Source organism: Podarcis vaucheri (genome assembly GCF_965113315.1).
Source record: "Podarcis vaucheri genome assembly, chromosome: 3".
Classification (NCBI taxonomy): Eukaryota; Metazoa; Chordata; class Lepidosauria; order Squamata; family Lacertidae; genus Podarcis; species Podarcis vaucheri.
In genome coordinates, this window is record NC_138761.1 from 35730368 (window position 1) to 35753749 (window position 23382).

The following is a 23382-nucleotide window of genomic DNA, read 5'->3' on the forward strand; positions in this document are numbered from 1 at the left end:
CCTGCCCCTGCAAGAATGTGTACAACAAAAGAGTAGTAGATGTATATGTTTGTAACTGTGCCAAAAAAAAAAAGTTTCTGTCTAGTGGCGGACCATGTTTATGGGGCCCTGAAGCTTGAAGTGACTCTCAGACTTTGGAATTGTTGAAATATATACAACAAAAAAATAATTAATTCGAGTTGTGTGACTCAAATTTGGTCTACTAGACCCAAATAATTTAAGCAATGTCGACTAAAGTCGCTTCTGGGGCCCCTCCAGGATTAGGGTCCCTGAAGCTTAAGCTTCATCAATTTCATAGTAGATCCATCCCCTGTTACTGTCTTATGTTCTTGTTGGACAATACACCCAAGTATAGAGTAGATAAACAAAAGAGGGCTCATCCACTCTTGCCCTTGCCCCACAACTTTCACCCAAGGAAACCCCATCTTTACTGCCGAATCAGAGCAAACATCAACATTTGCTCCAATTTATCACTGAAGGGAAAGCAGCATGGCAAGGGCAGAATCACTTGGACCCATGCCTAGAAAGCACAGGACAAGCAAAAAACCACTGAAACTCATGCTTTCTAGACATGGGACAAGCACAAGTCTGGATATGCCCTGAGTTTGCTAAAGAAATTGCTATTCCATACTCAGGGTTAGTTTCACATGGCTGATTTGGGCAGGGGTTTTGGATAAATACATTTTTTATTTTGTTTTGCTTGAACTACATATTTTATATCCTTGTGAGTGGTTCAGCACACACTCAGACTCTAGGTCAACATGAGCTGGGAAGGAATTGAGAAAGTCCCATTGTGTGAGTGGCCTTCTGCTCCTCCAAATTTGCATGGAAGCTAATCATCTTGAGATTGTGTGTACCTCCTGGCAGGGTTGTTTTTTATGTTTCTTTTTTCTTTTTTGGCATTTCCTTTACATTTGGCATTTGCTTTACACTGAAAAGATTGCATGCTAAGTAAGTTACACAAAAACTATATCACCTATTTTAAACAGCTGGCAGCAGTAGCACAATATTTGGTGGAAAGTACAGCGTAACAGAAAGAGAGCTGATTGTAATGAACGCATGTCAGGACAGAAGCTGCAGCATTCTTATGTCCTTATTTGTGGCACCCTGTAAATGCTGCTTAACTCTAATCAGCCTCAGTCAGGGATGATGGGGATTGTAGGCCAACATCAGGTTACCCATTCCTGGTCTATTGTAACCAGTAAAAGTATTTATGGAGAAATTTTCATGGTATATTCTGGAACACTGATGAAGCCAGACACAAATCTTAAGCAAGAGCATTCTCCAGATACATGACATGTGATAACCTAGCAGAAAGTTTCAAATACGGGAAGACAGAAAGAAAGATCTTTACCTGCTGTGAACTCATCATGTGTTGCCATGTGCGTAAGGCAGGGCCCAGGATACTTCTACAACTAAGAGGCTACTGGTTGGCTTTCTTGTTACTGGCTCCACAGCTGCTGTTGTTTCTCTCCCAGAACATCCAAAGGTCTGCACAAAACAACAACAAAGACAAAAGCAACCCAGGTGATGCATTCTCTACATTCTTACACTTTATCAGCTAATGCAACTCCTGAACTCTCAGCTATAGGCTAAGGGCTGCTTCTTGTGTCTTGAGGCCCCCGGACCACCCTATAGCCTGAAGTGTAAATAAGTAGACACCACACAGGATATTGGTTTGGGATCAAATAAGGCCACAACTTTATTGGTTGCAGATTGAGGTTTGGCCATAGGCATTGTGGTAAGCAACAGTGCGTGTCACTTCTGCCCATCCACAGGGAGTGTTGCTAAGGGTGAAGCTGGTGGGGGGATGCCCTGTGACCTACATCAAATCGGGGCACCCCCCAAGCGGTTCCCTTTGGAGGAGTGGTATGGCCCTAGCCCCTGACTAGGTGTCGGACAGGAGCCACTCCTTCCAGATCCTTTTAACAGGATACCCTTACCCATGGAGGGGCAGGCGGAGGCTACAACCTCCTCTCCAAACAAAACTAGGCTTACCCAATGCCTAACTGCCTCACAAAGTTGTGATGATTGCTATGAGGTAGGTGAAAACCCAAATGGCGGTGCCAATTAGCCAAGTGGGGAAAACCCTGGGAATGGCACCAAGGGCCGCAGTTGGTTGGTTGGCCCTGCACCCACTACCTCCCGCTGCCATTGGCTCGATTGGTGGCGGAAATACGATCTGGCCAGCAATAGGACAGTTTTCCAGGGAGGCCCAGGGCCCACCCACAAAGCCACCTGCCCACAAAGGAGGGTGAATGGACTTACATTAACAATTCCCTACACAGAGATAATCTCCACGTAAGAGGAAGAAAAGCAAACATAACACCACGAGTACTGGTATTGCATGCCAAGATGTTAATAGTAATCCATGGCTTCCTATGAAGAGTGACCCCTGTCCAAGCCCCAACCTATAACTGGCAGCTGCTTGCACATTGGAGACTTGCAATACAATGGCACGAATGCCTGATGTAAGCAGATGCACGGATCATTTCCTTATGAAGAGGCCCCAAAAATGTACAGTTATGAGTTAAGGGCTAATGTACAAATATTGTAAAAGGCAACATAGGCACACAAATTAAAAGATCACTTAAAAAAATAAGTGGCTAAAATGGTGTCACTGGAAAAGGTCATACTAAAGGTGTCCCAAAGTTCCGAGGTGTTGTGAATAAGCCTTTCAACACACATCAGGGATTGGGAACCTGTAGAGCTCTAGGTGCTGCTGGGCCACTGTTATAGCTCAGTTGGTAGAACATGAGACTCTTAATCTCAGGGTCATGGACTTGAGCTCTACGTTGGGCAAAATATTCCTGCATTGCAGGGGGTTGGACCAGATGGCCCTTGTTGTCCCTTCCAACTCCACAATTCTTTGATTCTATGAACTCCCATCAGAACCACCCATCATGACCAATGGTTGGGGAGGACAGAAGTTCTAGTACCACAACATCTGGAGACCTACCGTATTTTTCGCCCCATAGGACGCACCGGCCCATAGGACGCATCAAGTTTTTTTGGGGGGAATAAAGGAAAAAAGTTTTATTTCCCCCCAGGCGCTTGTGGGCTGGCGGCAGGGAGAAGCGCTCTTCTCCCCGCCGCCCGCCTTGAGATCAGGTCCGGGGACAGCGGGGAGACGCGCTGCGCCTCCCAGCTGTCCCCGGAGCTTGTGGGGCTGGCAGCGGGGAGAAGCGCTCTTCTCCCCGCCGCCCGCCTTGAGATCAGGTCCGGGGACAGCGGGGAGACGCGCTGCGCCTCCCAGCTGTCCCCGGAGCTTGCGAGGCTGGCAGCGGGGAGAAGCACTCTTCTCCCCGCCGCCCGCCTTCAGATAAGGTCCGGGGACAGTGGGAAGATGCGCTGTGCCTCCCCACTGTCCCTGGAGCTTGCAGGGCTGGTGGCAGGGTCTCCCCGCCATCAGCCTCCAAACCACTTTGGGAGACAGGGGATGGCGGCGTTCCGCCTCCCTCTGCCCCCCGACCTTGTGGGGCTGGCGCTGGGGCTCTCCTGAAGCCTGGAGAGTGAGAGAGGTCGGTGCGCACCGACCCCTCTCGCTCTACAGGCTTCAGCGAAAGCCTGCATTCGCCCCATAGGACGCACACGCATTTCCCCTTCATTTTTGGAGGGGAAAAAGTGCGTCCTATAGGGCGAAAAATACGGTACATATTTCTCATTCCTGCACTAAATATGTTAAAATAAAATCTCTTTAAGCAAGTCCTAAGAGTAGTAGAAACACAATTGTCACCCAAGAAGATGGTGCTACTGTTGCGCTCTTAGCAAAACAAAGCAAGGCAAGGCAAAAAAACCCCACCACTCAGATCTTCCGTGATCTGAACTGAGAGATGGAAGAACTCTGAGGAAAGCATAGAACAAGCATCTGGTGATGACGACACCATGTAGCTCAAGAGAGCAAAGCCTGGCTATCCTACAGTAAACACCTAACCTAGGTCTGCAGATATTGCAGCTTATGGTAAAATTCACATTAATTTCACTGACAGGCAAGCACGATTATGATGATAAACACCTTTGACAATTCCGCAGACAGGATCTGAGTGAGGGAAGAGTCATCCCCATAATAAACCAACAGTGGTGAGGACCCAGAGCGATTGATTTGTGAGGGGGAGAAATTGGATGCCTCATGCTTGGTAAAGCCATAAGACATGAGAGCGTGAGCCTAGGATGGAAGAGCCAGAAGTATTTATTCATTCTTCCAATAAAAATGAAATATTGAGAATACCTCTGTATATGCCTCAACACAAAATAAATGTGCAAGGATAAAATACTAGCCAATTAACTGTAAATTTAGATGAGTTGACCATTTATTAATTTATTGATCCATTTATCACGCCTGCAGCCTGCCAACCATTTCTCAGGCATCTTCCCCTTGCAGCAATATATTTACATTTGTTTCTCCTCGGTATTGTGCTCTGCTACATGAATTCCTAAATTTAATCACATGGAGGTGCAGGAAAGTTTCAAGAGCGGAGACAATTTGGATTTTTCATGCTGAACAAAAATCCCATCTTAGCAAGGAGAGCATGCAGTGTAGGAAAACCATTTGGCAGTAAGTGTGTCAAACAACAATATGTATATATATATATGCTCTTGTGCTCCCTTTGTATTCATATAACTGTGGGTTTCTATCATGCAAAACAGTGGCGTAGTGTGGGGGTGCAGGGGGGGCCAGCCACACCGGGCGCAACATCTGGGGGGCGCTCACAGCTCTCTGCCCCTACCTGGCTCACTCACTCTCTCTCATTGCAGGGGGCGCAAATTACTTGCCTTGCCCCGGGTGCTGACAAGCCACGCTACGCCACTGATGCAAAATCATAGGAATTCCTTTCTCTCTCCAGTATGATAAAACTTGTGACTGAATGAGATAAAGGGCATCTTTATGAACTAGCTAAGTGAGTTGAAGCTGTGGATTGCGCCCCCCCTTTCATTCTTAGCAATCTCTTCTCCTCTCTTGACCTCTTCCTTGATGGATAATCAGCTCTAAAGTCACCGTAGCGGTTCTGGCTTTCATTGGCTTATCTGCCCTGATGTAGCAAAGATGCACGCTAGCCTTGCATAAGGCTGCTAGGAAGAGGAGAACTCAGTCTTTCTTAGAATGATTTGTTTTTAAAATTTATATCCTGCCACTTCTTCCCGAAAGGCTGTGTTCAGCTCACAATGAAAACAGCTATAAAAATACTGTCACAGAAGCCCTTTCCAGGCAGCCTTGATCTCCACATACTCAGAAGGTCGTGTCTGCAAGGAGCCTACATGCACATACATTACTTGGTTCCTATTTATACATACTCAAGGGCCCCAGACCATGCACACAGAAGCTTGTATGCAGGACCCTTGAATGCACGGCTGTCAAGGTAGGAGCCATTGGGTTTCAGCCCTCTCCATATGCACTCCTCTGTACCCTATGTGCTTTTTTATAAATACAGTTGTACCTCAGGTTACAAACGCTTCAGGTTACATATGCTTCAGGTTACAGACTCCACTAACCCAGAACTTTGCTTCAGAATGAGAACAGAAATCGTGTGGCGGTGGGAGACCCTATTAGCTAAAGTGGTGCTTCAGGTTAAGAACAGTTTCAGGTTAAGAACGGACCTCCGAAACAAATTAAGTTCTTAACCTGAGGTACCACTGTATACAGTATTCAACATCCCCAATCCCATCTGCTGCCCCTGCTCCAAACCTCCCCATGGCTATTGTATGTTGGAAAAGATTCTGCTCAATAGAACATATGTATAGATAACTGTATGCAGATAACAGTGGAAAGAGCAGACTTCCCAGCTGTGTGGATAAAGCCCTGCCTGCATATTTGTTGTACGTGCACAAGCTCTAGTCTTCAAGTGAGATCAGGAAGGAATAAGGACAGTGTGCCTGGCTCCATTCTCTTCTCTTCCTGAAAAAAAATGGTTCACGCTGATGCCAGAACAGCCCCCATTTGGTGATTATCTCAAAACAGCAAAGTAAATAAAAGCCAACAGATTTCTAATAGGAGCGTATGGACTAACATTTTTATGTGAACATTGTGTGGACACAACAAAAAGAAACCTTGCATGCATGCAGAGCACTGATGCAGCAATGAACACCCATCTGAAAGCACCCTTCAAACTGGAGATAGATAATAAAGCAGAACCTGCAACAGAATCAGGGAATGAGTGTCTCCTCCCTCCTAAAAAGAATGTTCCTGTTCAAGCTTCCAGCCAGCCAATCCCTCCAAGCAGGACATTCGACTTCTCGTCCATGTGTTTCATTTTTTGTTTTCAATGGTTACTCTTCTTTGCATGACTACTGAGCATGCTCAGTTCTCACTGGGTGAGTGTGTGCATTTGTTATATGTTATAATAATAGTACTTCTGCAAATAAATGCCATTTTCATAGTAGTCAAAGTTCTGGGGCTCCCCTCAATGCTAACCCTAACTTGCTGTTGTTGCCATCTCTTCATATGCCACTTCTGTTACCAAAAGGTTCTTCAAACGGGATGGAGGCCGCAGTAATTTGTCAAAAGGTTGCATAAATCAGATTCATCGCAAAGTAACCAGCCTCTTTGATCACAAGCAGAAGCATGAGTAGGAACGAGAGTGAGAGCAGGAAAGATTAATTCTGAATCCAAACTTCAGGAGCAATTAAACACCAATAATGAGTGCCAAGACTCGGACACAACAAATTATTCAAGCATTGTGCCCAGTGTTTTCAGAGTACATATTGTTACAGTCTCCACTACAGTTGTGGCCAAGATACACTAATTTCTGAAAGGTTGGCTGATTGACTGCAAAAAGTTGCAGAACAATTTAAGGAAAACAAAGAGGAGAGAACAGAAGGTTTCTTTTCATTTGTGCTTCCTGGGGGACTGACCTAGTGGGCATCGAAGTCAACAAAAATACTTCTTGTTGACTTAAATGAATTCTAGATCTTATGCAGAAGTTGCTAAAAACAGAAATGATATAGTTTCCAGATAATCACTCTGCAGGTACTGTTGCTGCTGGATTCAAAAACAAATCTGTGAGAATTCTTCAGTTCTTCATCAGAAAGAGGGTTGATTCATACAGGCATGTTCATCACTTGAGTGGCACAATGGTTCAGTGTATCTAGCTGTTAACCAGAAGGCGGGTGGTGTGAGCCCTCCCAGGGACTGCTGTGGGCAGGATTTCTTCTTAACACTAGATTGGACCAGGTGACCCTCAGGATCCCTTTCCAACTCTACAGTTCTGTGATACTATAGCTGCAACATCCAGTGTGAATAAGTTTAGATATAAAAACCACTGTGTGTTTGGTTCTATCTGCCCAGTTTACCCAATACGATTTCTCTTTTTTTGTGGTACCTAGCCAATCGCTATCCTTATTTTGCTTGGAAATACTTGGAGCAGAAGTGGGGAATCCACGGCCCTCTTGCATGTTGTTGGACTTTAGCTCCCATTAGCCAGCCAGCATGGCAAATGGTCTTGGATTGTGGGAGCTGTGGTCCCCAAAACATCCAGAGTATCACAGGTTCCCCATCCCAGACTTGGAAGATGCTTTCACAAAGATGTTAATGTGTGTAGCATCAGAGAGCAGCAGATTCTCTTCCATCCTTCCTGCCCTCATAACTAGTATACTCTGGATACGTATTATCTGGATAGTACACACGGCTGAATGTTCTCCAGTTACAGCTCTTTTGAAAGACTTACAATCAGATACATTGTGAGATTGGGCATTCTTTTTAACATTCTTATATTTTAGCAGCCCATGCAGGACATGCTATTGCAGAGTAAATGAATGGTGGCCTCCACTATGTCATTGCTAAGGCACCCCATGAGCTGGGGACTCCGGGGGCAGGCTCCAATGCCTTGCTCCCTGCAGCTCATCAGGGGCTACTATGGCCATTCATCAACCCAGTTGGACCAGGGGACTTGGCTGCCTCGATCTAACTGCTACTCCAGCCATGGTTCCTGAACTTGAGCAACTGGTCCTTGGGGATATGTATCTTGTCCCCACATTATCCACCCATTTTGGAACTTCACCAAAGATTCACCTGCCTCCGCCTCTTCAGATCCTTATCTGACTGCTGGGTGTCAGGAACTGAAAGGAGCTTTAGTCCAAACAGATCATAAGGTCAGAAGAAATTACTATAGGGTAACCACAGCTGACCAGAAACTCTCCAGTCATTCCAATTTCTTGAGCAGATTAAGGCAGATTTCTTGAGCTGCTACTGTCTGCAAACAAACAGATGCTACAAGGCATGGAAGCCAAAGCTGGCAATGCTAAATGACTCAGATAATTCTATAGTTCCACATGCCACCAAATAGGAGGCTGCAACTCTTGGGTCACTTCAACTCTTTCACACCACACCTGACGCTATCTGCAAGATGGATGAGATCCTTACCTGCCTGTTGACACTTTCAGAGCAAAACCCTCTTTGCAAGCACCAAGAAGCTTCTCTACATCCCCCGGCAAGTTTCCTCTTGCCGAGTCAGAGATGAGACAGCATCTCCCGAAGTAACAGCAAGAAAAGGATTCCTCTCTAGAGAGGGAAGAGAGTAACCAGCAAACATCTCTAATAATGAGCTAAGGGAGTGCCCGCCTCATATCCCTTAGAGGAGCTGAGAGTCCCTGAAACTGCTTGTCAATGACAGAAGGATGGCATCGCTGAAAACATTCTCAGGAATTCTCAAAAGCCAGGAGGAGCCGGTGTCGAGCATTTGTTGTTCCCATCAGTTGTGCTTTCGCAGAGCTCTGCTTCTTGAGACTGTACCCATTTGGAGAGGCAAATGACACTTCAGCAAACTAGCTCTTGCACAGTCTTGGGATTTGCCATCTGCGTACAAAGGTGACCAAGATCCATCTACTTAATGACACCTTAGAATTCTCTCTCTGCTCCCCACTCCAGTCACTAATTTTTATTGATTGATATAGTTCCTTCACTGTGCATAATTCATTACTAAGTACAAGATTGGTGCTTGCCTAGGAAAGCTTACAGTCCTAACGTTCAACAAAGAGGAAACAGAGGACTCCTCCTGGTGTTTTCCTGCGAGTGTATTCTGCATCACATTCTTGATATATCAATAGTGCATTAGTAGCAAATTTATTCTGCTTTAGTTTGTTCATAAGATTCATTCTGCTTTAGTTTGCTCATAGAATCATATAATTGTAGAGTTGGAAGGTACCCCAAGGGTCATCTAGTCCAACCCCCCCTGCATGCAATGCTTGTTCTGCAATGCTCCCGCAAGGTTGCTATATTATTGCTGTCAGGAAGAGTGATGTAGGACAACAGTGGGACAAAAGTAAGCCAGAGCATTTGTGGTATAAAAAGCAGTTGTTGCTTCAACAGGAAGTTACAGACCCACATTAGGCGAAAGATTCCTGCACTGCAGGGGGTTGGACTAGATGACCCTTGGAGTCCCTACAATGCTACAATGATTCTATTCTTCTGTGTCTCGATAGGCCCGCTGAAACAGGAAATATTTCAGCTTGCTTCCAAAACAGCATAATGAAGGCTGTTCCTGTCAATAAAACAGATTTACACGAATAGCTAGGAAGTCTTTGAAAAACCTTTTCTCAATCAGTAGCATGAGGCATACTGAGTAAACATCCAGATTTATTTTTTTTAAGCTTCAAATTCAGAATTTGCTTTCCCCTTTCCCTATAAAGTACTTAAAATTACACTTTTAATTAAACGGCCATCAAAAAGCCATTGCTCTTTGACGGCTCCACAGTTACTGCTTGAGTAGTCATGGGTACCCATTTTGGGAAATTTCTGAACCATTTAACAGGAACTGTTGAGCAATTACTATAGTGGTACCTCTGGTTATGAACTTAATTCGTTCCTGAGATCCATTCTTAACCTGAAAGTGTTCTTAACCTGAGGTACCACTTTAGCTAATGCTGCTGCCGCGCCGCCGGCATGCGATTTCTGTTCTCATCCTCAGGTAAAGTTCTTAACCTGAGGTACTGCTTCCGGGTTAGCGGAGTCTGTAACCCGAAGTGTTTGTAACCAGTGGCGTAGCGTGGGGGATGCAGGGGGGCCCGGCCGCACCGGGCGCAACATCTGGGGGGTTAGGGTTAGGGTGCGCAAATCCACGGGTTAGGGGGCGCAAATCCACGGGTTAGGGGGCGCAAATTACTTGCCTTGCCCCGGGTGCTGACAACCCATGCTACGCCACTGTTTGTAACCCAAGGTGTTTGTAACCCAAGGTACCACTGGTTAGGGATTCAAGGGCCAAGCTTTATTTTCACTCAGCTGAAGGAGATTCAAATAAATAAAGGCTTCAGTTGGGGCTGAATGTATACGGAGACCTGTGCTTCCTGTTTCTGGTACCCCAAAGAAGCATGAGCTGAGCTGTATTATAACCTGAAAAGTGGAATCGTCTACTTATTAATTCTCAGTGAATTATTGTCGCTGAACATATATTGCTAATGTGCCTGATTCTGGGATGCTAGAATTGAAGTCGGGGGTGTCTCGCCCAGAGCCAAGGTTGTCAACTTTTTTTAAAGAATTTTGGTACCTTGGACTGAGTGCTCCCAAGCATGTGTAGAATTCCCTTTTCTAGAGACACACATTTCCAATAGAAGGGTTCAGACATGTGCAAAACTCCTTCTTCTGTGAAGATAACACTGTCCTCTTTTTAAAGAGTCTGCCCAGGATTGCCACCTCACCCTCAGCTCATCTAACTAAGACAGTGACAGCTCCACTGACGCTGCACAGCTAGGATAGACCATTTCAGCTGAGACAGCTTTAGGTTCTACTCGGGGGTGGGGGGTGGGGGGAGGTGTATGCAGTACCTGAGACACAAACACATGCACTCTCGCCAAATACACCCTGTAAAATAACTCCAGCCACCGCCATATGTCTCCTAGAAAGGGGTGGACCCCAAATTGCAATACAGCATGTATGTGAGAAAGGCACTGCCCTCGGCATTGGCCATTTGAAGCAGACCATTTTGGCGGGAAAACCATCCCTCAGTTTCACCTGTGTATTCTGGCTGCCAGGGAAGGAGGCAGAAAGCAAGGGGCCGCAACCGCCCGCCCCCCGGGTAAAGCGGTGAGTGGCCATTGGGTTCACAAGAGCACACTATTCACAGAAAACAAATGCATAGAACACAACAAATGGAACCACCATTACTCTGCATGTGTGTTCATCTGTCTTATGCTAACTAACCACAAAAAGTAAAAGGTAAAGGAACCCCTGGATGGTTAAGTCCCATCAAAGGCGACTATGGGGTGAGCCGCTCATCTCACTTTTCAGGCCGAGGGAGCTGGCGTTTGTCCGCAAAATGTGGCCAGCATGACTAAACCACTTCTGGTGCAGCATGACGGAAACCAGAGCACACGGAAATGCCGTTTACCTTCCTGCCACAGCGGTACCTGTTTATCTACTTGCATTGGTGTGTTTTTGAACTGCTAGGTTGGTAGAAGCTAGGACAGAGCAATGGGAGCTCACCCCGTTGCGGAGATTCGAACCCCTGACCTTCTGATCGGCAAGCCCAAGAGGCTCAGTGGTTTAGACCACAGTGCCAAAATGCCCCGACTGGATTGTTTTTCCCCTGACACTGCAATTCCAAAGCCTGTCAAAAATTGTACAGTTCGGGCTACTTGACAGGCCGTGTAGGCTCATCCTTGATGGTGGAATTAAGCTTCCATGCAGCTCACTCAACATTGTGCAAGAAATGCCTACAATCATACATCAGTACTTGCGGCACCTTTTGTCACTCACCTCCAAAAAGGCACAATGGCTACAGTGTGGTAGGTTGATAGAGTATACTCTCTTTCTCTTGTCTGCCTCTCTACTTAACCTACCCTCACAGGGTCGCTGTGAAGATAAAGCAGAGACCATGTATACAACTCTGTGTGGCTTTGTTGAAGGGTTGAAGAATGAATGATGTTGTTTTCTTGCAACTTTACCTCACTTTCACTGAGGTAAATGTAGTTCTCTGGTTCTTCTCCTCACTCCTCCTTGATATATATATATATATATATATATATATATATATATATATATATATATATATATATAATTAAAGGTAGGGAAACCAGTCAAGTAGCTCCTTCCCCTCACATTTTCCTCATCACATTTGAACACCCCTGTCATATTTTGGACAAAAGTCACTTGAACAGCCTGTTCTCAGTTCTCCAAGGGTTGGTTGACAATCACTGGGGCTTCAGCTGGTAGGAAACCTTTTCTGGAGTCCCCCCCCCTTTCTCCTCATAATGTACCTCTCTAATTCAAGGATGAACAACAAATGACATGACAGTTACATAACGAACTCCCTAGCAGAATACTGTGCAACCGACTCATGTATTTCCTGCACAGTCAATGTAAACAGCCTTCTAAGGGACAGCCTAGTCCTCAGGGAGCAGCCAGAAGAGACTGCAGTTCTGGTCACTCACCTGCTTTGCAAACTCCTCTATACTTCAGGAACCAGATCCTCACATTTTTAAATTTGCCATCTCTTGGGACAGCCGCAGAACTTGGCTGTGAGGGTCTTCCCCCTTAGCGATTTTGCCTTCACCTGTAGGTCAGATGGCAGTTTTGGAAAGCTGCAGGGATCTCTGTCTCAGGCCAACCCTTGACTCACACTTAACAAGTTATACATACAGAGCAGGCAAACAGTGTCACATACCGTGAACAAACAAGGCTGCATAGCAACAACTTCTTCAAAGAAGTATTAAGATGCAGGAGTGAGGAAGAGATTTTCCTGGTAGGCGTCTCCCTGGCTGTTTGGCTGAGTGACCTTGACTGCAATCAGACAATTAGGAAGCCACAGGTTTCAAACAACAATGGAAAAGGGTTGGATATTCTGGGATTCTACACACCTGTAACCAGATCCGATAAGCATTCACAAAACAGCAAACATCCCCACACCCGCACACACATGTTTTGAAAGCTCTATTTATGAATGAGAGGAGATAACAAACTTCTGTTGATAGCAGGATCTAATATCCATGTTACACCCTTCCCTAAATTGGGTTTTCCTTCATGAAGGAATAATACAGTTGAGGGTTCAAATTGCCTTGCAACTCTTATGCCATATATCCTCAAAACAGCCTTGTGAGCTAGGCACCACCAGTGATCAATGAGGATGCTTACACTCAGTGCTGTTTTTCTAGAGAAGGAGGTGCTGGAGCTCATCCTGAACTTTTCCCTTGTCTTAGAATGGCAGTGGTGCCCACCTGAGAGGTGCCAGAGCTGAGCTCCGGTGAGCTCCAGCTGAAGAAAGAAAAAGGCCTTGCTTGCACTTCTTTTCAGGTGAATCCATAACTGTTCTACTTCTTCTCCAGCAAACATATTTTGATCCCAGACTACCACTATTTTGGGGTGAGATAGAATCACATTTCTTGTGCAACAAACCTGCCCCCGGCCAACAACAAAAACACTGTACAGGGTAAAAGTAAAGTGAAAAGTAAAGTGACAGGGTAATGCACTGGAAAGTGTAGGATGGAATAACATTCATTTAATGCAATGTACGTATACACATCCTCCAAATAAATCAGATAAATAGCCCACACATCTAACCTTCCTGCAAACTTTGTGCAGACAAATCAGGGTGAATTCTCAACAAACAGGTCATCCAGAAGCTACCATAACTGACTTACCAGTCTACTTTCTTTTTTCCTCACACTTTGAAACCATTCCTGTGTTTATTTAATTTCCAGTTTGTGCACTGCAAAAAGGAATCTCACTGCACAGGATTGCACCATTCAAACTGCACCCAGGAAGGACGTGCACACACACACAAGAGAGATGGGGGGGGAGAGGGAGAGGGAGATTACATAAGCATTAATTAGAGCCCAACAAAGAGGACCACTTTTCATACAGAACTGCCACTTACTACCCGACCTAGAGCAACAGAAGGAGATTAATAATTCACCACCAAAAATCTGAACAGGGTCCTGCAGAGACACAGAAGGCAAACTCTGCAGTCCTAGCTGCAAGAGCATGCTGACTTCTAAAGTAGCCTACAGTGCTAAAGAGAAATGAAATAAACTATTGATAGAAGCAAGATTCTAGGAAAGATGATTACTGTACATGATAGTCACTCATTTGCAAAAACTCCCCATGCTGTTTTTCATTTCCTTCCCCCTCCCCCTTCCTCCCCCCCCCACAAGCAGAATTGTCCTACAGTATTATGAAGTTTCAGGGCTTGGTTTTATACACACACACACACACACACACACACACTATCTGCCCGCAGGCACACAGCACCTGCAAACACTACATTCTGACAGCTGGAGAGTAAAGCATGGATAGAACATGCAATCCAAATATAATTGGTATGTCCTGGAGAATCAAAGCATGAATATTGCATAGTATTTTTGCTGTGGGAGAAGTAGCCACAGTCCATTTATAAACCATGAGAGATAGCGCCAGATTGGTTAATCCGTTCCAATTCTGCTTCTGCTTCTTATTTTGAGGCCACAACTCCCCCTTACATTTAAAAGCACTATGATGCCACTTTAACACTTATAGCTCCCCTAAAACATCCTGGGAATTGTAGTCTGCTAATGGTGCTGAGAGCTGTTAAGGAGGCCACTCATCCCTGCATAGAGCTACAATACCAAGAGTGCTTCAATAAACAATGAACCCAATGAACTCCAAAAATTGTAGCTCTGTGATAGCAATAAAGGTCTCTTAACAGTTCTCAGCACACTTAAGAGTTCCTAGGATGTTTGGGATGGTCAAAATGGGACAGTGGTACCTCGGGTTACATACACTTCAGGTTATAGACTCTGCTAACCCAGAAATAGTACCTCGGGTTAAGAACTTTGCTTCAGGATGAGAACAGAAATGGTGTGGTGGCGGCACGGTGGCAGCGGGAGGCCCCATTAGCTAAAGTGGTACCTCAAGTTAAGAACAGTTTCAGGTTAAGAACAGACCTCCAGAATGAATTAAGTACCTGAGGTACCACTGTATAATATTTCTTTAAATGTATGGTGTGGATGTGGCCTAAATTAATCCCAAATGGAGTTTGTTTAAGCTTTGTGACCTAAATGTTAATTACAACGTTCAGTGAAATCAAAGCCATTGGCTCTCTTTCTTTCTTTGGTTGCAAGGCATGGCAGGAGGCAATGCTGGCCACCAACTTGGATGACTTTAAAAGAGGATTAGACAAATTCATGGAGGAGAGGGCTCTCAGTGGCTACTGGCCATGATGACTATGCTCTGCCTCTGTAGTCAGAGATGGTAATGCTTCTGTATACCAGCTCCTGGAAATAACAGGAGAGTACTTTTGTGCTGAGGTCCTGCTTGTGGGTTTCTCACAAGCATCTGGTTGGCCACTGTGGGAACAGGATCCTGGACTAGATGGGCCAATGGCCTGATCCAGCAAGCTCTTCTTAAGAACCACCATGAACTGGTGTTAGCAGCTGCTGGCGCAGATGTCATTCATGGATGTCCAAGTGAACAAGACCTTCATTGAATTAATGCTGATAATTCCAGCTCACTAATAAGCAAATGCGGCAAGACTTCATTTTGCAGAATACGTGCTGATTCTTCCAGAAGATTTGTTCTTCCACTTGTTAGGCAACTCTAGCAATAATCGTGCATTCTCCCAAGAAGGAGGCATTGATTCTTAATCAAGAATTTATAAAGTGGTAGAGGGAGATACTCCAGGAGACAAATAATTGGCTCTGGGGGAAAGCGCATCCTGAGTATTAAAGAGACCCTCCCTCTGGAGTGTAAATAGACATGGTCGTAGCAGCGCAGGAATTAAGGCAAATAGCTAAAGTCAATTCATCGTTTGAAAGCCTCCTGAGCTACAACAAATACCTGAGCCATAGGGACAAAAGAGGAGGTTAAGGGGAATTTTTAATGTATAGTGAGGCTTCCTCAACCTCGGCCCTCCAGATGTTTTTGGCCTACAACTCCCATGATCCCTAGCTAGCAGGACCAGTGGTCATGGATGATAGGAACTGTAGTCTCAAAACATCTGGAGGGCCAAGGTTGAAGAAGCCTGGTATAGGTGGCTTTTAGACATGAGGCTAGTGACAGAATATTGCTTGTCATGCCTTATTCCATGTGGAGCATTGACCGAAAACTAAACAGCAGAAATGCAGTATGGGAAACTCAGTGGTAGGAGCTAATTCCTGTAATGCTGTACTTGGAGGCTTGTAAAATAAACCCATGCATCCTCCTCCACCTATACCTTTATGAACTGCTTACGTGCATGAGAACCATGTGATCTGAAGATAGCCTCGCTAGGCTTCTTGTGGCTTAACAGTATACTTTGACTTTGCCCCAGAGTTCCAGATGAAGCTCCTTCGGCTGAGGAAAAGATGAGGGCAAGAAAACATAAGCTCTTAATGGGCTCTAAACAGGGTTAAGATGGGACTGTGAATAAAACATTTTAAAAAATGGACTCCCACATGAATTTTTTAGAGTGGCTGCAAGGATTTGGCCTAAAACAGTCATTTATATAGCACTTTATTACATTGAAACATGAAATGGCTTTCCTCCACTAATAACAAATTTAAGGCAAGAGACATGCTCTTGTCTTGAATTTAGGCTTGACGTCTGCAAGTGATATACACTTGCAGGATATTATTTGTAAGTGTAATAGTCCCAAGAGTTCCAAACTTTAACTAGGGGATATAGTTGTAGGCAGGAGAAAAGGAAGATTACACATTGTACATGCATTACAATCAGCTTTTACTTGGCATGGTGGTAGTATGTGTATTTTTTATTTTAGTTTTTGCAGAGAGATTGCAGAGAGAGCTGAAGGAGCTATACAGGAGAGGCCACTCCATTCCACGCCCATGGCATGCACACACATCCCACAGGTTTGCATTGTACTGTATTCCAAAACCCTGAAAAATCTGTGTTCAGAGATGATAGAGGGATAGAAATAATAATAAGATGCCTCTGTCATTACATGTTCCACTTCCTTAAATGTTACTCTCCTTCTCTGTTCTTTAAGAAGCTATAATCAGGGCAAACTGGTGTCTCACAGCAAAAAAGGAAGGAAAAAGATTTAAAAGATTTCTAACCCATGTTTCAGGGCACACTGCAGTCCCAAGGCAATTTACAAAAAGTTAAAATACAACACAATAAACAACAACAACCTACCCCCATCAATCCCATCAATTTATGAGCAGCATCAATAAACTGTTTTAAAAGCACAGCATGTTAAAAATTAACCAAATGCAGATTGAATTAAGAGTTTCCTTAAAAGCTGGCAGCAATGAAACCATGCATGTTTCCCTAGGAAATGAGTTCCAAAGGTTTGCTTTTTTAAAAAAAATAATATTTATTAAAAGTTTAAAGATTACAGAAAGAAGTAAAAAAAAAAGAGAAAGAGAAAAAGTAAACAATACAAATCAATACATTACAATACATAAAAAAACAAAAGACACAATACATCAAAACAAAAACAAAAGCAAAAACAATTAAAAACACATCCAATATTTCCATATCTTTGTCCTTCATTAACTTGTTTCATCGACCTCCTCACACCTCCCTTTTTTGTGTTCTAGTTATTAATTATTTCAGCAAATCCTTTCCATCTTTCACTGTTTTCTGTCATTTAATTGTCTTAATTTATTTTAACCTTATCTTACCATTAAAACCCTAAAACTTATTTATACTTAACTCCTTATAACGTTTCTACTAAAGCCGTGTAATTTCATTCCAACATTTTTCTAACACTCATTAATTTTACAATATTTCTCTAAATAAATTTTAAACTTTTCTCTAATCTTCTTCCACCGTCTCTTCTCCCTGGTCTCGGATTCTGTCAGTCCTTTCTATCAATTCCATATGGTCCATCAACCTGGTGATCTTCTGTCCGAGGCTCTTAACTCTTTTCCATGTCCCTTCTGCAGATCTTCTTCATATTTATACATGCACTTTACTTTATCTTCTGCTGATCTTGTTCTTAATTTCCTTCCTTTGGCACTGAGGAGTAGATCTCGGGGAAACTCCAACCTAACAATGTCTTTATTCCTTCTCGACAGGTCAGCCCATTTTCCATAGTCAAAACTAAAGTCCAAAAGATATTTCAGAGCGTGTTTTAAAATCCCTCTGAAGGTAAAGGCCCCCACAACTCCAATCTCCCCCTGACCCAAATCCAGATCCCAAAAGCCAGAACATCCCTGCATAAGGGGATCTATCCAACTTTCCTTCTCCAATCCAAGTGGGGCTCCATCCCTCCAAATCTGGCTTTCTCTAAATTCAATCGTAAAAGGCAACAGCTTATATTCATCAAATTGCCTCTGTAAGGCTGGGGCTCTCTCCACTTGTGTTACTTGAAATTCAACAACAGCTTTCTCCCTCGTCTTCTCCACAGCTTGCCATGTCAAAGTAGATTCCTGAATCGATTCCTGAGTAGTTTCTGTATAGGTATTCACTTTTTGTCCCAAATCACTCATTTTTTGTCCCAAATTATCAATTTTAATAGTCATCACATCCATCTTCTCATGAAGCTGTTCCAATAAAGCACTTGTCTTGCAAAATGCAATCACTAAGGCTTCTTCTGTCGACATTCTTGTCCAAGGTCAATCTCTGATTCTCACGGTCTTTAATCTCTGCAGCTGGAAAATTCCCCAGCTCCACTCCTACAACAGTTTCAAAAGCTCCCTCTAGAGGAAACAATTTCTATTTGTATCCGTCCTTTTAATCGCAGATCCAGCAACAAAGTTAGTTTCGATTTTCAGTTACTTTTGCTCCTTTTTAAGTGCAAAAGGAAACAATGGAAACAATATATTTCTCTTATTTAACTATCTGTCAACATACGTTTTATTCACAGTCAATGAACTTTCCCAAAACGTCGATCTTACTAGCAGCCCGTTCCCAGGTTCAAAACGGTGGTAATTTATCTTTCTTCACTCTCTCTCCTGCAGGCTTAGGCGATCTAAAATTTCCCCCCTCTTCTCCTGCTTCCAAGGGGGGTTTAGTAATTTTAACCGATGGAGATTTAATCCTTTACAAAAGGCTTTCCAAGACTTTAGCTTGCAACGTCTTTGCTTCAATCTATTTACAAAAGAGGAAGGTGGACTTCCTGTTTGAAACCTTCCCGTTTCGGTGCCAAATTAAGATGTTTAAAGATCCAATTTTCCGTTCTACTCACGGGTAGTTGTTTAAAGTCCAATTGTCCACAGGAAAAAGTCAGCGCTCTCCGGCAACAGCAATGCGGCTTCACTCCGTGAAAGAAACCCTCGATTCAAAGCACCACGCCGCTCACCCCACGTCGCTCCGGATCCCCGAAACCGGGTTTCCCCGTGAGTAGGAGAGGCGCAAAAGGTGCCAGTCGAATCCCACATCCACAGGCTTCTCCCGCCTGTGGTTTTTAGTGGGTCTCCGCCTTCGCCGTGGCGGCCAGACCCTAATTTCCATGGAGCGGATTCCTCCCGATCAGAGGAAATCCGCCATTGCCGGAGGCGCTAACCCAGAAGTCTGAGTTCCAAAGGTTTGCAGCCGCCACCACAAAAGCCTGGCCCTGCCAATTTAACAGCTTTCACTGGAAGGTCAGAAAGCAACGCTTCAGATGAATATCTTAAAGTCAGTAGAAATATTTTGAATAGGAAGAATTTGCAGGAGAGAAAGTCAAGTTGGCCGTGCTTGAATTATAGGAGCCAGAAGCAGGCCCCACTCTCTTACCTGTTTTACTGGCTCTCTTAAGAATGCTACGTGGGACCATAATGTGGCTAGTGAGAGGAAGTCAGGGTTGGAGGCTGTGGATTTTGCAAAATACACAGGCATCAAGCCCCATGATGTATTACTCAGCAGAATTAATAGTAGGGAAGCTTTGATATTTTAATTCTTCAAGGCAGTGGCAGTCCTTCGTTATACTGGACCCAAGTTTCGTTCATCAACAATCCACCCTGAAGTAGTTGAGCAGCTCTAGGGCTACAAAGCTTTGCGAAACATTAGAAAGACAAACTGCTTTAACAAAATAAAACACACTTTTGATGGCCTTTGGCAGGCTCCTTCATATCACTCTGAGTAGATGCTGCTGCCTGATTGCAAGAGGAACATGAGCAGCACTTAATGCTCTTTCGTTATATCCTGAGAAAAATCAAGGGATGCCGGTGATTTTTTCTTAGTAAGAACGAAAAGTAAATGGAAAAAGAAACTTGTCTTCTCTTAAGTTAAAGTATTGGGGGAGACTAGAATTATGGGCTAGAATTTTTCTATCCAATCCGCATGCAGGGCCAGAACCTCAGAACAGTACAGAAGGAAAGACGGACCTGAGCCTCAGCCTCCTCAAGGATAATTAGACAGAAAAGACTGGCTGCTGCTGTAGTCAATGCTAATCTATAGAGGAGTAGAAGAGCTGCAACTCTCCTCTTGGACTCAGCAGCCAACTTCCTACAGAGCTTTCACTTCCTATGGCTTAGGATCAGAGATTAACTCCTCACTAAGCAGGAGAGTCTTAAGGCTCAGAGTGAACAGGTTAAGCCCTGGGCATTCAGTGCCTAGCCCTTCTACCATTCTATAATATTCATGAACTATTCCTATGGATATATAGACTTATCCGTAAAATATTAAATTATTTTATTATTTGCCGCTACATAGAAACTCAGAAAAAGAAATATTACTAAAGCTAGAACAAAATACTATGTTTCAAAAACCCAATATATGGCTCCCTATGGTCCAATACAGCAAGGGGGTGGGGGAAGGTGTCTAATGATTACACTGTGTACCGGGTACTTCCTGATAATTTTACTGAAATTGTTGTAAGCCCCTCTGGAATGAGAGGTCCTCATTAGCTCCACTATAATATAAACTGGCACGGGAAGGCTTGTAGGTCAACAGAAGGATCCAGGTTCAATTGCTTGCATCTCCAGGTAGGGCTAGGGAAGACTCATGCCTGAAACACTGGAGACCAGCTAAAAGCCAGTATAAGCAATACTGAGATGGACCAATGGTTCGACTTGGAATTAGACAGGCCCCTAAGCACCCATTCATTTCCTACAGCAAGAGATCTCCACCAAAATCTCTTCCTAAAAATCGATGTGTGTATGGTATATGTGTGATGAAGGGCACATCCTTGCAAAATTCACACAGAGCTTTTCAATAATAATAATAATAATAATTTTATTTAATTTATACCCTGCCCTCCCCGGCCAAGACCGGGCTCAGGGCGGCTAACACCAAATATATAATACATTAAAAACACAAAATCAAACCACTGATTAAAATACAGTTCAAAATCACATTTAAAATCAAAATAAAATTAGGTGGGAACCCACGAATCACAACCCTAAGGAATATTAAACGTTCACCAGGCCTGGCCACCTGTGCTGGTCCCATGTGGGCCAATAGAAGGAGCCAAGAGACCACTTACATACAGGGTCCCATAGAAAGAGGAAAGAAGGAAGTGGGTCAGACTGGACCCCGGCCAAAGGCCTGGCGGAACAGCTTCATCTTGCAGACCCTGCAGAAAGATGTCAGATCCCGCAGGGCCCTGGTCTCTTGTGACAGAGCATTCCATTTAAAAATATACGGCAGCTTCAATGTATTTTAAAGGGGAAAGCATCAAGACTATTCAGACTCATTTGGAGTCAAAGGCCTGTATATAAACTCTGCTGGGCTTGTCATGGCCCAAATCAACAGCACTAGCAAAGAAAATAGTTCGTGTCATTAAGGTCATGACCCAAAGACTGAGAAACCCCCTCAATAGTCCCCTCTCCCATACAAAAGCAAGCACGTCAGCATAAAGCAAAAGGTTAATATACTAATTAGCATCATTCATATGCAGAAGGAATGGGTGCCCTGCGCTACAAAAAGAGAATACAGTATTCAAGACCAGGAACACTAAAAGACATAATCCCAAGCAATGTATGGCCAGGTCAGGACCTGGAGAGCAAACAGTCTGCTCACATAACCGGTAATATATTCAATGGCAAAATAACTCTGCTATGTGTGGAATGAAAAAAATAAGATTAGCACAGTTTAAATGCCAAGGAACAAGGAGATAGGCCAGAATGCCCGACCTCAGAGATCGGCAGAGTTGTCTTAAATCTGGCCCATTAATATAAAACTGTGTGTGTTTAAAAAATAAAGGGGGGGCATCTCTGATCAGTGTAACCACACTTAATTGAATTCTACTTCTAAATTTCATAAACTGATCTGAAGGGCAACCTTCTCCCATCCAATCCTGTCCACAATTTCAGTTTGTGGTGAGGCATTCTTCTCCAGCTGCTTCCGCCTTCAGAAATGAGGCAAATGGGTGGCAGCCAGGGAGATGGGTTTTCCAGTGGTGGTGGTCCTCAGCTTCTAGAATTGCCTTCACAGAGAGGTTCACCTGGTGCCTTCTTAACTTCAGTTTTAGATGCCAAGTTAAGACCTTCAGTGGCAAACAGCTATATGATGAGAACTCAGCACACTGGTTGGTTTAATTGTTAAATTATTGTTGTTTTAGTCTTCCAGCCTGCTGCCATCTTAGAGTGTTTTTTTAATTGATTGCAGTATTTTAAAGTGTCTTTATTCATGACTCCTTTGGTAAATTTGGTTCACAAGAAAGAGACATACTCCAGGATAGGGAAGGCAGACATAGAGAGAGAGACGTTCTTGACTAGAGCAACTTTTTATCTGAACTGTGATTGGCTTCTCACTAACCTCAGCTGCCCACTTTCCTATACTTGCCACAAAGAAAGTGATCCTTTTAACTCTGAGATGCTTAAATTTACTGCCTCCACACTTTTTCAGTGCCATTGCAGAACAGATTGTAGCAATGCATTGCTGTGCATTTTGAGTGCACTCTGCCTAGCAGGCTACTAGCTTTTACAACACTTAAAGAGTCCCCTAAGAAACAGCTCACTTTAGAGCAGTAAATAAATCCTATTCAGCTCTGCTTCCCCCAAATCAGCTGAAAGCTACTTGGCAAATGGCAGAAACCACAAAGCAAAGGGAACATTTGCTGCAACGACAGAAAGAAAAGCAACCTACCTCCATTCTCAACTAGATGCCCCGAATTAACACTTGTAGGAATTGCTTCAGAATTTCCACAGTGAGGCAGGTCTAATGTTGGGGTTCTGCACTCCCCAAAACATCATTTGCCCCTGCCCCTCTGGACCCTTCCTTGGATTTGTTTTGCTAGATACGAAAGCACCATTACCTCTTGCTAAGGAATTAAGCCTACAAGCAGCACATAAGGAGATTCATTAATGCATTAAGACAGGCGTGATTTGATTGGCTCCTTTTTTTAGGCATTTGGCACATGGGATGCAAACAGATCTGTGGGACCTGGGTGTCAGGGGAGACCAGGCGACCTGCCAACATGCTAGCTTTAAAAGGGAGAAAGAAAGTCAGCACCAGTTCCTGAGTGTTAAAGAATTTTCAGTCAAAAGGCAGATCACTGATGCCCATAAAACCAACAAGCAGAAGCTGGCTGCCCCCCCCTTTCCATGGGAAAACCACGTTAGTGCCTCTGTACCACTGAAAATGAATTCCTTCCTAGCATTCTTAATTTCCTC

The 23382-nt window shown here is 44.0% G+C and overlaps 1 protein-coding gene across 1 annotated transcript in view; it reads right to left on the bottom strand.

The window, feature by feature from the left end:
- Nucleotides 1–23059, bottom strand: part of TOGARAM2 (TOG array regulator of axonemal microtubules 2) — an 81372-nt gene extending 58313 nt beyond the window's left edge. Inside the window, exons 1-2 of the mRNA XM_082214810.1 lie at nt 22856–23059; nt 1355–1491 (exon numbers count right to left, since the gene is read on the bottom strand). Of these exons, the coding sequence (XP_082070936.1) occupies nt 1355–1382 (28 nt within the window). The 5' untranslated portion in view covers nt 1383–1491; nt 22856–23059. The remainder of the gene's footprint in view (nt 1–1354; nt 1492–22855) is intronic.
- Between the last annotated feature and the right edge of the window lie 323 nt (nt 23060–23382).